Source organism: Pyrus communis, chromosome 1 (assembly GCF_963583255.1).
Source record: "Pyrus communis chromosome 1, drPyrComm1.1, whole genome shotgun sequence".
Classification (NCBI taxonomy): domain Eukaryota; kingdom Viridiplantae; phylum Streptophyta; class Magnoliopsida; order Rosales; family Rosaceae; genus Pyrus; species Pyrus communis.
The window spans coordinates 17,127,293-17,141,574 of record NC_084803.1 but is presented as its reverse complement, the minus strand read 5'-3'; the positions used below and the strand labels follow the sequence as shown (position 1 = coordinate 17,141,574).

At 38.5% G+C, this 14,282-nt stretch overlaps 1 protein-coding gene across 1 annotated transcript; it reads left to right on the top strand.

The window, feature by feature from the left end:
• Positions 1-3,989: 3,989 nt before the first annotated feature.
• Positions 3,990-5,620, top strand: LOC137714288 (uncharacterized). Its single transcript, XM_068453562.1, has 3 exons — positions 3,990-4,358; positions 4,526-4,602; positions 4,999-5,620. The coding sequence occupies exons 1-3, from the start codon at positions 3,990-3,992 to the stop codon at positions 5,618-5,620; spliced, it is 1,068 nt and encodes a 355-aa protein (XP_068309663.1).
• Positions 5,621-14,282: the final 8,662 nt, after the last annotated feature.

Sequence of the window (14,282 nt, the reverse complement as noted above, 5' to 3'; positions counted from 1 at the left end):
ATTTACAAAAATGGTCGAGGATGGATTGAACCAATTATGCATAAATGATCGAGGTCGGGTTGAACTGATTATACATAAATGGTCGGGGACCAATTGAACTGGTTCTGCAAAAATGGTCGAGGATGGATTGAACTGATTATGCGAAAATGGCCAAAGATGGGTTGAACTGATTTTGCAAAAATGGTTGAGGATGAGTTTAGCTGATGAGACATTAATTTTGTTGGAGTTGTGAAGAATAAGTTTATTAATAACTCTAAAGCCTTAAGGGCGTGATTGGTATTTTAAAATATTGTTTCCATGTTTTTGGGTTGGGCTTTAGTTGTTTTTATGTTTTTATCTCTCATTGACATGTTTAAAAACTAGTGGAGTTTTTTGAAATATAGTGAAATTTTTGTCTCTATATATAAAGCTCCCTTCTAATTACAAATTTGTCCATGTGTAAAATGACTGATAAGGACATTCATTATCCTCTTTTGCGTTTTAAAAATGGTTGGGTTCCAAGCCTAGTTTACCTTAAACCCTAACTCATCTTTTGATCTCCTTATATTCAGGGAAAGCCAAAAAAAAAAAAAAAAAAATTGGATTTAAAAGATGACTTTTTTTTCATTGAAGAAGTAGAAGATGACGCTTTATTTTTCCATTGAAGAGGTAAAAGAATAATATGTTGTGTGGATTATTTGAATTTGCCGCATCATATATTTCAATTTGTTATTGTTGAAAATTTTCTTTTGAATTTGGATAGCTCTGTGGTTTTCTATTTGACTTTGTATACTTGTGACTTCAAGACAGCAAAAGAATTTGGCCAACATATCCGTATTTTCATTTGCATGTTGGAATAAAAAAAAAAAAAAAAAGTATCATGAATGGCAACATATGCTTGACAGCTCTGAGAAACACAAAACTCAATGGCAAAGCTAGCACCACATCCTCCAGATGTATCTTTTACTCTGAGATGTGCAGGTTTCAGTTTCTTAATTTTAGTTTTATATATTATTTATTTATATTTTTTTAAGAGAGGGTTTTATAATTTCATATGTATTTATATGTTAATGGTTATTTTGAGAATAATAGTGGGTGGTGAAATAACATTTTAATTTTTTAACTTTTTAAGGTGGGTGGGTTTATAACGTAGGTGAGAAAATTAGACAATATGATCAGTCTTGTAGCTTTCTATTTTTTCCTTTTAAATTACAGTTTACACCACATGAACAAGTAATTATCTAAAATACAAAAAAAGATACTATTTTTTTCATGCGTGTCCAATTGTTATTTGTTGGAAGATAGGAGTACCTATTTCTAGGGTATGCATGTTTGCTCACCATCTTAAGTTGTTGGTAGGTTCGATTTAATCTATCCGTTACACAATTTCAACATTTGGATTTTAGGTACAATGAATGGCAGAAGAACGAGAATATTTCTGTTTCTCAAAGGAAGGAGCCAAAGTTTTGTCGTATTGAAAGTGTATTTCTTTCTTGATTATCTTCAATGGAGAGATGCAAAGCCACGTTTATCGCAATTACTCCTTTACAGTTTACAGCCAAAACTTTTGAAGAGCTTTTCGACTAACAAAAAATGTAAAATGCACTTATGCTCTTAGCAATTGCATGACGTACACTACAAATCGAAGGCTAGGGTTCTTTTGGGCCAATTCTTGTATGTCGTATGTGTAGTTTATATGGGACAAAGAAAAGTAATTGACATTGTTTTACGATTTCTATAGAAACAAATCCAGGTCGTTTACTTCTATGCCCGTCTTTGGATATCTGTTTTTAATGAGCATTACAAAGGATTGGTTTGCATCTTCATAACAAGATAGAAGGACCAAGGCGAAGAGAGTTGGCCATCAGTTTACCATTTTCCTTTTTGTACAAATCGGTGCAAGGATGAGAATAAAGCTTGAGTGTCGGGGAGCGTCTCTACTTTAGCCAATGTGACGCCAATTCTTTTCGTCATTGAACAATGCTTATTCAAGTCCCCATTTCGGTTTATGATCATGTCCCATTCTCGAAGGAGGAAAGGGGGATCTTAGTTTTAAGTTGGGAGTCTTGCAATGTTTCTTCTTCTTGTGTTGTGGGAATGTTTCTCTATGGTGTGTTTGGACCATGGATCACTCAATTGCAAGAATTTAAGCTACGTTAGTAAGAAATGCACTGCAAAATGTTCAAAACATGAATTTCTTTTTTTTTTACAAACAATAGCGTTAATGGGTTAACTAGTTTAGTTGTTAAAAAGGGAGAGGAAGTGGTTAGCATTGAACCCGTACCATAATGTATAGACATGATTACACATCGACACTGCGGTAAAACACCATCTGCTTAAAAACATGAATTAGAAAGACTAGCAAGAGTGAGAAGAATTTCGAGGAATTTGCAAAATACTACTAAAACCTTTGTAATGCTAATGTTAATGCATTTCCAATTCCTTTATGTTTCGTGTACCGGTCAGCATTATACCATCAAGGACCCACAAGAATTTCCCTTCAACCAGGAGGCCAATCACAACGCGACACATGTCAACATCAGAGGCCAATCACAGCATGACACATGTCAACATCAGAGACCATTCACAACATGACACGTGTCAATGTCAGAATAAAGCAAGAAACTATCTTCTATAAAAGAAGATCATTCTCCCATAATAATCTCTAATGTCATTTGTACAATACTACTCATTAGAACTCACTTCTGAAGAGCTTGAACCTATGTATTTGTGTAAACCCTTCACTATTAATGAGAACTCCTCTACTCCTTGGACGTAGCTAATCTGGGTGAACCACATGCTCTTGTGTTTGCTTCCCTGTCTCTATCCATTTACATACTTATCTTCATTAGTGACCGGAGCAACCAAGCGAAGGTCATAAACTTGACACATTCTGTTGTATCAAAGTCCTCACTGATTTTGTGCATCAACATTTGGCGCTGTCTGTGGGAACTACACTTGTCCCTACTCTCTCCAGCTTTGTCAAGCTGGTTTCCACCATTCTTGCATTTTCTTTTGATCAAAGCATCCCTTTCTAACATGGGGAGCGAAGGAAGCCACAAACACAGAATGACACCTCATTCAGGCCTAGTGCGAGGCAGGGAAAGAAAGAAAGAAAGAAGTTTGCTTTTCAAGCTAAATTCGATGAGCTGGAGGCTCAAAACAACAAGATAGCAATGAAGAATGAGATCCTCTAGGAGCAGTACGAGAAAGTCTTTGAGATGCTCCACGAGGCTAGGCATACTCAAACACACAAGCTCATCACACCTGTGGATGTCAACCATCATCTGGGTGCCTCCCAACATGGAGGGTCACCAGTCTTCAACATGGATATTCATGATGAGGAGCGAGTTACTCATCAATGTGTCAACATGAAACTTTTCCTAACCTAGCTGATTCGACCTAAAGCAGGAGAATTGGAGGAAGGTAACTTCTTGCAGAGAGAGTGGAAGGATCGAAAGCTGTTTATTGCGACTGTCGAGACTTCTTGAGGCAACGCTGAGAAAACCTCATCCATATAGGCTCAAAGATTAATGACCCAAGGGTTTCTGAAAGACTCGGTCCTCTACCAATATAAGGAATGAACGACAGGTCCCATACGAACATGAAGGTATAGGGGACTTAGAGGTATTCCGATAAGCACACCTTGGAAGCTAGTACAGTAAGTCCAAGAAAAAAACACATGCCCTCGATCAAACCTCCTTACTTTCAAGAGGCGATGGAAACCTACGGAAGAAGACTCCGGCGGTACATGACTCTATTCAGGACTCCCTTGCCCTACATCTCATTGAGGAAGTAAACAAGTTGAAGGCTGAATGTCAGGCCGATATACCTGACTGGAACCAGCCTATGCCTGGCCCTCTTACAAGGAGGATCCTTGACACCCCCTTTCAAGCAAAAACTAAGTAGAAGCTCGGCTTACAACTATATACCGGCATGGAGGATCCGATTGAACACCTTAACCTCTTTGAGTCCACCATGGCATACCGAATGCATACCGACGAAGAACGATGTCTTTTCTTCCCCTCCACCTCTTTGGCGGAGCTCTAAACTGGTATTGTAGTCTTCCACCTGAGACTGTAAACTCATTTGAGGAATTGAGGAAATTGTTTTTCTCTCAACACATTTTCCAGATCGATCGCCTACATTATGTACATGACTTGTACACTATTTGCCAGAACCTAGACGAGTTACTACGTAAGTATGCCGGTCGCTTCAGCCATGAGTATTCTCGCTGCGCTGAGGCAGATGACAAGACCGCCCTCAAGGTCTTCATGGTAGGCCTACATGACTGTTTCTTCAAGTACATGATCAATGCCAACACTTGGAAGACTTACTCGGAGGTGATGACATATGCTTACAACTATGCCTCTGCCAAGGCAAGGACATACCAAGGGAAACCCCCTACAACTATTCTTTATCAATAAGTGGGAAGTGAAAGGTTGAGATCCAACCAAGTGAGAAGATCTCAACCTTCCAAATAGCAGTGGCACCTCCCTTTACCTTACCTAATGCTTTGCTAAGTCAACATGTGTATCAATCTTAGGGCAAGAAGAAAGATTTCCATCATCACCAGTCTCATTTTAGTAAAAAGAGTAAGGGGCACTATCGCAATAACCAAGGGTATCGCCACGATAATGCCTGCCCCTAAGAAATCATTGCAGTAGGATAATCACATGTCAAGACATGCCTTACCCTGAGGTATGAGGCATACACACCTTTGAACGCCATATATGTAGCCATTTACCCTAGTATAGCTCACTTGATACCGAAGCAAAAGCTGAGGCAGCCAGATTACAAGTCCATGAAGAACACGGGCATGTTTTACTGCTACCACGAGTATAATAGCCATAACAGCGAGAAATGTATCACCCTCCATGACCATATTGAAGCTTTGGCGTGTGACGGAAAAATTAATCAATTCCTTCTTCACCTTCCAAGGGATAACCGTAGCCAGCGTCAAGTAAACGTGATATATTCTATAAATGGTGGCATACTCCTTTCTGAATCTTCCAATAGAGCCAGGAAAAACAATGAACAAATTTTGAGGCCTGGTCACCAAGTGTTTCACGTGGAAGACGTCAGGGGAGGCAAGTTTCAAAAACCTAACTGGGATCTAATATGTTTCTACCCCGATGAGGAAAGAGGTATCATTTACCCTTACAATGGCCCACTGATTGTGGAGGCTCATATAGCCAATTTTGATGTGCGGCTGATCCTTGTAGACATAGGGGCTTCAGTCAACATTATGTTCGCAGAAGCTTTCAGGGCACTTAATGTAGCTGAACACTTGCTCGATCCCTCAATTACTCCCTTGATAAGCTTTTTTGGTGATATTGTGCAACCTTTAGGGAACATACACTTACCACTCATTATTGGCACAAGTCCTTACACAACTTCTATTACCACTAATTTTCTTGTGGTCGACTGCCCGACGACATACAATGTCATCTTCGGGTACACGGGCATCAATGATGTTAAGGCTATGGTATCCACACATATGTTGTTGATGAAATTCCCAACACCTTCTGGCAATGGTTACATCAGGAGAGATCAACTTAGTGCACGATCATGCTACAACAGTTTCATCAAGCAACAACATTTGCCTATGCCTAATGAAACCCTCTCTATATATGGCTAGGTCATAAAGACCAGTCTGGATGAAGCCAACTTGGCTTTTCGTGGTGGCAACGGTTAACCAGATGATCCACGAGACGACTCTTTTACCCAGCAAGCACAACCTGCCGAGGCATTGGAGAATGTATCTATCTCAAAAGACTATCCGGACCACATAGTGAAGATTGACACCACTTTGTCACCACCTATTTGGTTGGCATTGATCTACTTTTTGCAAAAGAACACCTAGGTCTTCACTTGATCATATGAGGACATGCCGGGCATCTTTCTCTAATATCATCTGCCACTACTTAAGTATTGATCCCAAGACCAAGCCAGTGAGACAAAAGCTTTAACAACAGTCCAATCGATAACCCCTTGTTTGGAAAAACTCATGAAGAAGATAAGAGCATCTTTATCTTCCTTTTCAGCTCATTGTTTATTACTTTAATATTATGTTGACCAAAAGCATATGACATCACATATCATTTTATTATTTTAATCCATTAAACACATGGGTAGGTTGATCACATTCACCTAAAACCCTCTTTAATCCATACACCCACTACACCATTTATATTACTATTGTTATTATTACATGACAATTGCTAGTCACGTGGCATAGACTTATCAAATCACATACCTGATTCTTACAATTATTATTGTATTGGGTAAATTACAATTTCATACCTCAGGTTTGGGGTCTATTTCAATTCCTTACAATATCTTCAAAATATTTCACTTTCATACCTTAAGTACTATTTTATTTCAAAATAATACCTCTGTTACATTTTCCATCCATTGATCCGTTAAATGCTGACGTGGCTGCCACATATATGCCACGTGGCAAAAAAAAAATTTAAATTTTTTTTAATAAACCTAAATCTTCTAAATATTATAAATAAAAAAAAATTAAAAAAAAACCTCTTCAGTTCGTCTTCCTCCCCCCCCCCCCCCCAAATCATCCATTCTCTTCTCCCTCATCTTCATCTTTTTACCCCGACCCTTTACCTGTAACCTAGAGGAAAAAAAAAAAAAAAAAAAAAAACGAAAACCTTATCCCCCCTCATCCTCCTCTCTTCTCCCCGTAACCCCCAAACCCATCCCCCCATCTTCATCTTCTTCCCTGCAACCCAGAAAAAAAAAACCCCTTCAGTTTGTCTTTTCCCCCCCTCTTCCCCTCTTTTCTCCCCCATCTTCATCTTCTTCCCCTGACCCCCTACCTCCAACCTCCTTTTTTCTCCCCACAACCCCCAAACCCATCTCCCCATCTTCATCTTCTTCCTGCAACCCAAAAATAAAAAATAAAAAATAAATAAACCCTTCAGTTTGTCTTCCCCCTCCCCATCTTCCCCTCTCTTCTCCCTTATCTTCATCTTCTTCCCCCGACCCCCTACCTGCAACCTAGAAAAAAAAAAAAAAACCCAGATCCTGTCTCGCCATCGTCGGGTTCGTGGAATGGGTGTGGATTTAAGGAGTGGGCGGGGGGGGGGGGGGGGTGTGTAGAGAAGGGAAGAGAGTTGGTGCGAAGGTGGGTGCGGAGGGAGGGAAGGTCACGGGTTAGGGGGATGCGAGAGAGGGGACGCTCTGCCAGGACTCATGAGTTATACGGATATTGTGGAGATGGTGAGGAAGGTCAGGTTCGAGGTGGTGAAAGAGAAAGATCTGGCCAAGCCGCCGGCGCAGCGGTGGTGGAATCAATTGAAGATGGGGAGGATCACATATTGGCGCAACCACATTCTGGTGATGGTGCTTGCCGCCGTCAGAATTGCACTGAAAGGAACCGTGGATGTGAACGAGATGCTGTTCAAAACCGCCGACTTTTTGACTAGGGATGGGGTCGCGCGGGTGTTAGGGTGGTTATTAGGTTTCTAGGTTTTGGTTTGGGGGGTTAACGAGGTGTTTATTTCAGTTTTGTTTTTTTTATATTTATTTATTTAGAAGATTTCGGTTTTAAAAAAAAATTAAAAAATTATTTTTTTTGCCACGTGGCTGACATTTGACAGCCATGTCAGCATTTAACGGATCAATGGATGGAAAATGTAACGGAGGTATTATTTTGAAATAAAATAGTACTTAAGATATGAAAGTGAAATGTTTTGAAGATGTTGTAAGGAATTGAAATAGACCCTAAACCTAAGGTATGAAAGTGTAATTTACCCTATTTTATTTGACAAAACCAGTTCCATGACTTGTCTTCTTGTTAAATAAAATGTTGATACACAAATAAATTATTATTTTATAATTTTTACTAATGTTCTATTGATATAACAGTTTTAACATGGGATATGGCAACACACCACATACATTCTATGGAACCAAAATTATGGATCGATGAGCCACGTGCTTATTTTGACAGCTTGGCTACTAGCAAGACATCTCATTCGGCAACTCTTCTTGATCGGAGACTTGGGGACTCTTACCATATGGTACTATATCTCGGTACTCGAAAGTTTCGTGACTACTCAATGACTTGGATTTTTCAGGTCCCCAACTGAGAACTTTTCCTCACTCGGGAAATTAAGGGAGCAATGTTTCAACCTAAAGGCTTCACCAACAAAGTCTCAACATACAATCTTCAACAAAAGAAAAAAAATTCAAAAAGCTTAGTGAAGTATGCCTTGGTGTATTTAACACAATACGCTAAAATGAATCAAAGCTTATTTATTGATATCCCTGAGAAATTACATATATGTATATACACATGAATCAAAACAAACAAACAGAAGGGCGTTTTCACAAAGGTTGCTCTTGAGAAGCCTCAGTACTCAGTAGAGCCCCAAAAAGAGGAGGCATCAGAGGGTAATCATTTGGAGCCTCACTACTAGGTAGAACCCTAGAAAGTGAAGGCACCAGAGATTGATCGTTTGGAGCTTCTGTACTTTGTAAAGCTCTAAAAGATACAGGCAATAGATGCATTTGGAACAAACCCACAAACCTCTGATGATTACTTAGAATCTGAGTCTTGGATTCCTATAGTCGGTCAAGCTTCTTCTTCATGCTCGTGGAGTAGTTATGTGCAAGCATATGCAACTGTCTATTTTCGTGCTTGAGCCTTCTGATCTTTTGTTTGAGACTTGCCACCTCAGTCTTCAATGATTCAACTTGGTGGGTTCGAGCAAGTAGGCGTTGGCCCATATTGGATACAGAGCCCGCACATTGAACACTGAGAGCCAGAGAATCCTAAACAGCCAACTCATTGGATCGTTTGGAAAGTATCCTGTTATCTTTGGGAGTGAGAAGATTCTTGGTCACCACCGTAACAGTAATGTCATTCTTTATCACAGAGTCCCCAACAGTAAGAGGATTAGTCGGGGATAAGAAGGATGAGCGTCATATGTTGTCTTGAGAAGACATGGCTACCTCTTCCACAACATTCAAGTCAAAACGACGGTCGGATGGGCAAACAATTTTTAGAAATGATGAAGCAAAAATGAGGTCCAATAAATCTCAGAAGTACAAAAGTAAGGAGGAAATTTCTAAAAGCAGTAACTTTCTGAACATACTTCCTGGACACAATTGGTACCCTTATAAAAGAAAGGGCAATATGGCCTCTTATTCAAAAATTGAAGAGGCATTGCTCTCCAAATTTCGAGAGCCAGATTTCCCTAGATAATATTTGTCGACAATCTTCACATGAAACATCAGCTTCTCGAATACCACAGGTAACTTTGCCAAAGATCTCTAACAAAGTTAAGACACATAAATTTTTAAGGTCCAGCTACCTTACTATTACCCACAAAGGTAAAGGAACAACACCACTACTTGCTAATTAGGAAACCTCTAGATGTGTCGACCTCCGTCTTCCGTGGCAAAGCTTACTTACGAGAATACCTAGTTTTTTTTCCTAATCTCCAAGAATGCATCTTCAACATATCTGCTTGTTCAAAAATCAAAGAGGCAACGCTCTTCGAATTTTGAGAGCCAGATTTCCCTGGATAAATTTTTTTTGCAATCTTCACACGCAACATCAGCTTTTTGGAAAACACAGGTAACTTTGTCAAAAATCCCTAACAAAGTTAAACGCGTGAATCTTGTAGTTCCCATTACATCGTTAAGACCGAGAAGGGTAAATGAATAACATTACTACTTGATATTGGGGAAATCCCTATATATGTCGACCTCTATCCTCCATGGCCAGGCAGACCTACAACAATGCCCAACCCTTCCTCACATCCGAGAGGGCACTCCTAACGAAGCCTCTCGAAATACTCAGCTTTCTTCCTCCCCGAGAATACCTCGTCAACCAAATCACTCAAAACACTTAACTCATTTTTTCAGCAAGAAAATAGTTCTCCAAGAGCAAAAATATCTCATATCATCAGGGTTTAAAGCAAGAGTTTCCAATATCATGTTTTTTCCCTGCCTTTTCCTTTACCTTTGGTTTTACCTGCAGAACAAGGAGAAAGAACGCAATCAGTCGGAACCTGAAATCAAACTTCCGATCTGGAACTGATTGCTTAGAACCTTTGCCTGGTTGCTTACCTAGCATTGCTCTCGAGTACTTATCCTCAACTGTTGTCAAGGTCACGAATTCTTTCGGCAAATTCCTCAAAACAGTTGATACGATTAACTCTTTACACTGAAGCTACCAAGTATGGATGAGTCGCTATGAAGTAGTGTTCAAAAGGACCATTCAAATGTAAAGGCTGCGCACCACTTCTGCTATGCAAAAAATTGAAGCAAAAGGTTCAAAGATGAGCTGGAATAGGTCATTACAACACGATGCCCTTCCTGGAGAATCGTATAATCCAGATGGAGGAGTTTAAGTCAAATCCAAGCTCGCCGTCGCTGCCCTATCCGAAGAGTTCGAGAAACTTCAAAAATCTTTTGTTGACACCGTCGTCGAAGAGCAAAGCTTTGCCATGCCATATCCACTACTTTGTCAACAGCAAAAGTATCCCATATCGTTAGGGTCGAACATACTCTAAATTTGACGGACTTGTTTTGACCCTCAGATTCTTGAGTCGGCACGCTCATTTGGAGGAGATCAAAAAACCCTCTAACACAATTCAAGAATAAGCCTGTAGAAAGTGAACAAGTACAACAAAACAAGTGCCGATTCATCTGTTACTCCTTCAAAAGAAAAAGTATCTCATATCATCTATTCTCTCTGTCATTTTCTCTGTCCTTGTTGCTGCTTGCAAAACAAGGATAAGGAGAACAATCAGCCGGAACTTGAAATAAACTTCCGATCTGAGACTAATTGCTTGGAACTCTGATTGTTTACGTTGTCTGTCACCTCTTTCGGCATATCTCTTAGCTCAGCGACTTAGGGGACTACTACTATATGGTTTGTATAGTACTTGACCAAGCCCAAAACTACAAGTAAGCTTCAAGTGAAAATGATACATTACCTTGTTCGTCAACATTAGTTAAAGATACTACTCCTGGATGGAGGACAAGTACCTCCAGAGAGAGCATACCACTTCTACTTATGGGACAGAAGCAAGTGAAAACGATACCACACTTCAGTACTTAGAAGTTTCATGATTACTCAGTGGCTTGGATCTTGCAAGTCCCCAACCAAGGAGCTTCCCTCCCTCGGGAACTTAAGGGAGCACTGTTTGTACCATACTTGATCATTCCTGAAACTACTGAGCATCGATCAACATTATACCGTCAAGGACCTACAAGAATTTCCCTCTAACCAAGAGGTTAATCACAACGCGACACATGTCAACATCAGAGGCCAATCACAGCACGACACGTGTCAACATCAGAGACCAATCATAACACAACAAGTGTCAATGTTAGAATAAAGCAAGAAACTCTCTTCTATAAAAGGAGATCATTCTCCCACAATAATCCCTAATGTCATTTGTACAATACTACTCATTAGAACTCACTTATGAGGAGCTTGAACTTATGTATTTGTGTAAACCCTTCACTATTAATGAGAACTCCTTTACTCTGTGGACGTAGCCAATCTGGGTGAACCACGTACATCTTGTGTTTGCTTCCCTGTCTCTATCCCTTTACATACTTATCCTCATTAGTGACCGAAGCAACCAGGCGAAGGTCACAAACTTGACACTTTCTGTTGTACCAAAGTCTTTGCTGATTTTGTGCATCAACAGAGTGTAAAATAAATAAACTGGATTCCTGTATATTCAAAAGAAATATACAAGATTTTCTATTAAAAAAGTAAATTTATTATATAGAGCATAAAATAATCATACTACATAAATCACTTGTGTTACGTGCTATACTAAATTTTGTTATGCGTTTACTTCTTGTTTGTTTCTAATCTTGAAAATTGCACATGGTTGCACATCGGTGCCTATTTCTGGTGTTTGTTTACTTGTCTCTGACGTTATAGTTGCAGTGTTCCAAATTAATCATAAGACATCATATGGGATTAACAAAAACACACAGTTATGCATGATACATTTAGGACACTGCCTTCTTGACGTTCCCATTCCATATAAGTCTCTATTTTCCATGAAAACTTTTGCTTGTTGCTTTTATTAGAGGAGGTTCCCATTCTTTGTAAGTCTCTATCTTTTTCATGAAGGCTATCTCTATTTGGAATCCATCTAGATATTTTAATAAAGCTTTTAGCCAAATTGTCTTTAAGATTGACATAATTCCTTATTTTGGTCCCTGAGATTTGAAGCCGATAGAAGTAATTCATGAGTTTATCCACCCTTAACCATCTTGGTCATTCAGTTAATTTTTTGTTAAATAAGGACCAAAATGACAAAAAGACCCCCAATTTAATAAACAATGAGCCAAAATGATTTAAAAAAAATTGAGAGTGTTTTGTCATTTTGGTTCTTATTTAACGAAGTTTTTTTTACAGATAGATCAAAATGATTGGTGGTGGACAAATTCAGAGGCCGCTTCTATTAATTTCAAATCTCAGATATCAAAGTAAGGAGTTATGCCAAACTCAACATCATTTTGACTAAAATATGAAACTGATAAACGAAAGATTTCATATCAATTATTTAATCTGTATTCAATGCCACCATTGTTGAAAGTTGAGCATTTGGTCACAAACTGTGATCTAAACTGTACCTCAAAATTGCACTTCGCCAAAATTAATGCAAGTGGTATATTAATCTAGCCACTGGCGGCTCAACGGTGTGTCAAGGGGGTCAATCGACTCTGTGAAGGTTCAAAATCTTCTAGAGAAGATTTGGCTTGACACCACGGTTGAGTTGTGAGAAAATTGCCCGCCATTAAACGACACCGTTTTGTATAAATTTATACTGCCTTTGGCAAAACGGGTAGTTTTGGTGCCAACCCTACCAATCCCAGATTACATTCGGTAAACTTAAAAGATAATGTTAGGAAGACTAAATTTTTTAAATCAAATTTGCAAATCAAATGATGTGGTCGTTGATGATTGGATTATTACTTAAGAATTAATTAATGTACTTATTTTTTATTAGTGACACACCATTTGGTTTGCAAATCTGATTTAAAAGTTCGATCTTTCTAGTATTACTCAACTTAAAATTATGTACATAATCATATTTTACCACAACTAAGTCAACCATATGTTACATACATGTAAGCATGGGACAACTGTCGTAGTGAAGTGACACTAATATATACCTAAACAGGCCCTTTATCCAAAGGGATTTCCCCATTGAAAAATAGATGGTTTGGATCGTTAAATTTCAATGTGAAGTGGGTCCAAGAACTAATCCCCATTAAAAAAAAAAAAAATACAAAAATCTTTCCCTTGCTTCCTATACCTAAATAGCGCCCCCATTCACTTCTAAATAACTTTCCCATGCGGCAGCCCTACTCGAGAACACTCGTTTATTCGTAGCTTTTTATGATCACACCGTGTGGATTAAAAACCCCAGCCAAAAAAAGATTTGTACAAGCATGGGTATATGGACCTCATGCCAACCAATACCATGGATGATAGGATGTTACTTGAATTGAGACCGAAAAAACTGTTCATCTGCTTTTTCTGAAAGGAGAGGACTCAAAACATTGAGAGCCCCCGAACCCCACGAAGCTTTCGGCTTGAATTACATCTTAACAAAAAGTGGTTTCCAGTCGCTTTTTTTTTCTTGATTCTTCGCCCATTTTTTTGTCACAACGTTCTAACAACCAAGAACATATTCAACACAGGTGGCCCGTCCGTTATCTTTAATCAGAATCTTAAATAATATACTATTGCAGATGAGGTCTTAATTTATATATGGTTGATTTTTAGTGTTTTTTTTACTTCTGTTGGTCAAAGATTTTTAGTGTGATTCATGCGTTATTAAAGCATCATAAGTACAAAGAAAAACTACAAAAAATAAACAACTCTCAATGATTGCTTAAGTAGTTAAGTTTTAGCGACAACGTCTCAATCCCGCTATGCTTCTAATGTAACTTAATGAAAAAAACATTGCACGGAAAAGAAAAAAAAAAATATATGATTGTTCTTTAATAACAGCATTTACTTTTGAAAATCATCGATATTATATTATTTAAGATGGAACCAAACCAGTACAAAGATAAAACCGGAAACCTGATAAACAATGGCATAAACTTATACAATTATTTGTAGCAACTTTTAACTTTTTTGACAATCGGTAGGATATAATATATACACTAAATTATTTAAATTATAGAAAGGAAAATTCGAACTTGTGTTTAGAGAAGAATTTACACTTCTCTAGCTAATCTAACTGAAGAAAGTTGAGGTTCAACCATAAAAATAATTAATAGAA

Coding starts and splice junctions, on each gene's coding strand:
- LOC137714288 (XM_068453562.1), top strand. CDS start 3,990: ATGTCTTTTCTTCCCCTCCACCTCTTTGGCGGAGCTCTAAACTGGTAT. Junction 4,359..4,525: donor ACAACTATGCCTCTGCCAAG/GCAAGGACATAC, acceptor TATCAATCTTAG/GGCAAGAAGAAAGATTTCCA. Junction 4,603..4,998: donor CACTATCGCAATAACCAAGG/GTATCGCCACGA, acceptor ATCTTCCAATAG/AGCCAGGAAAAACAATGAAC.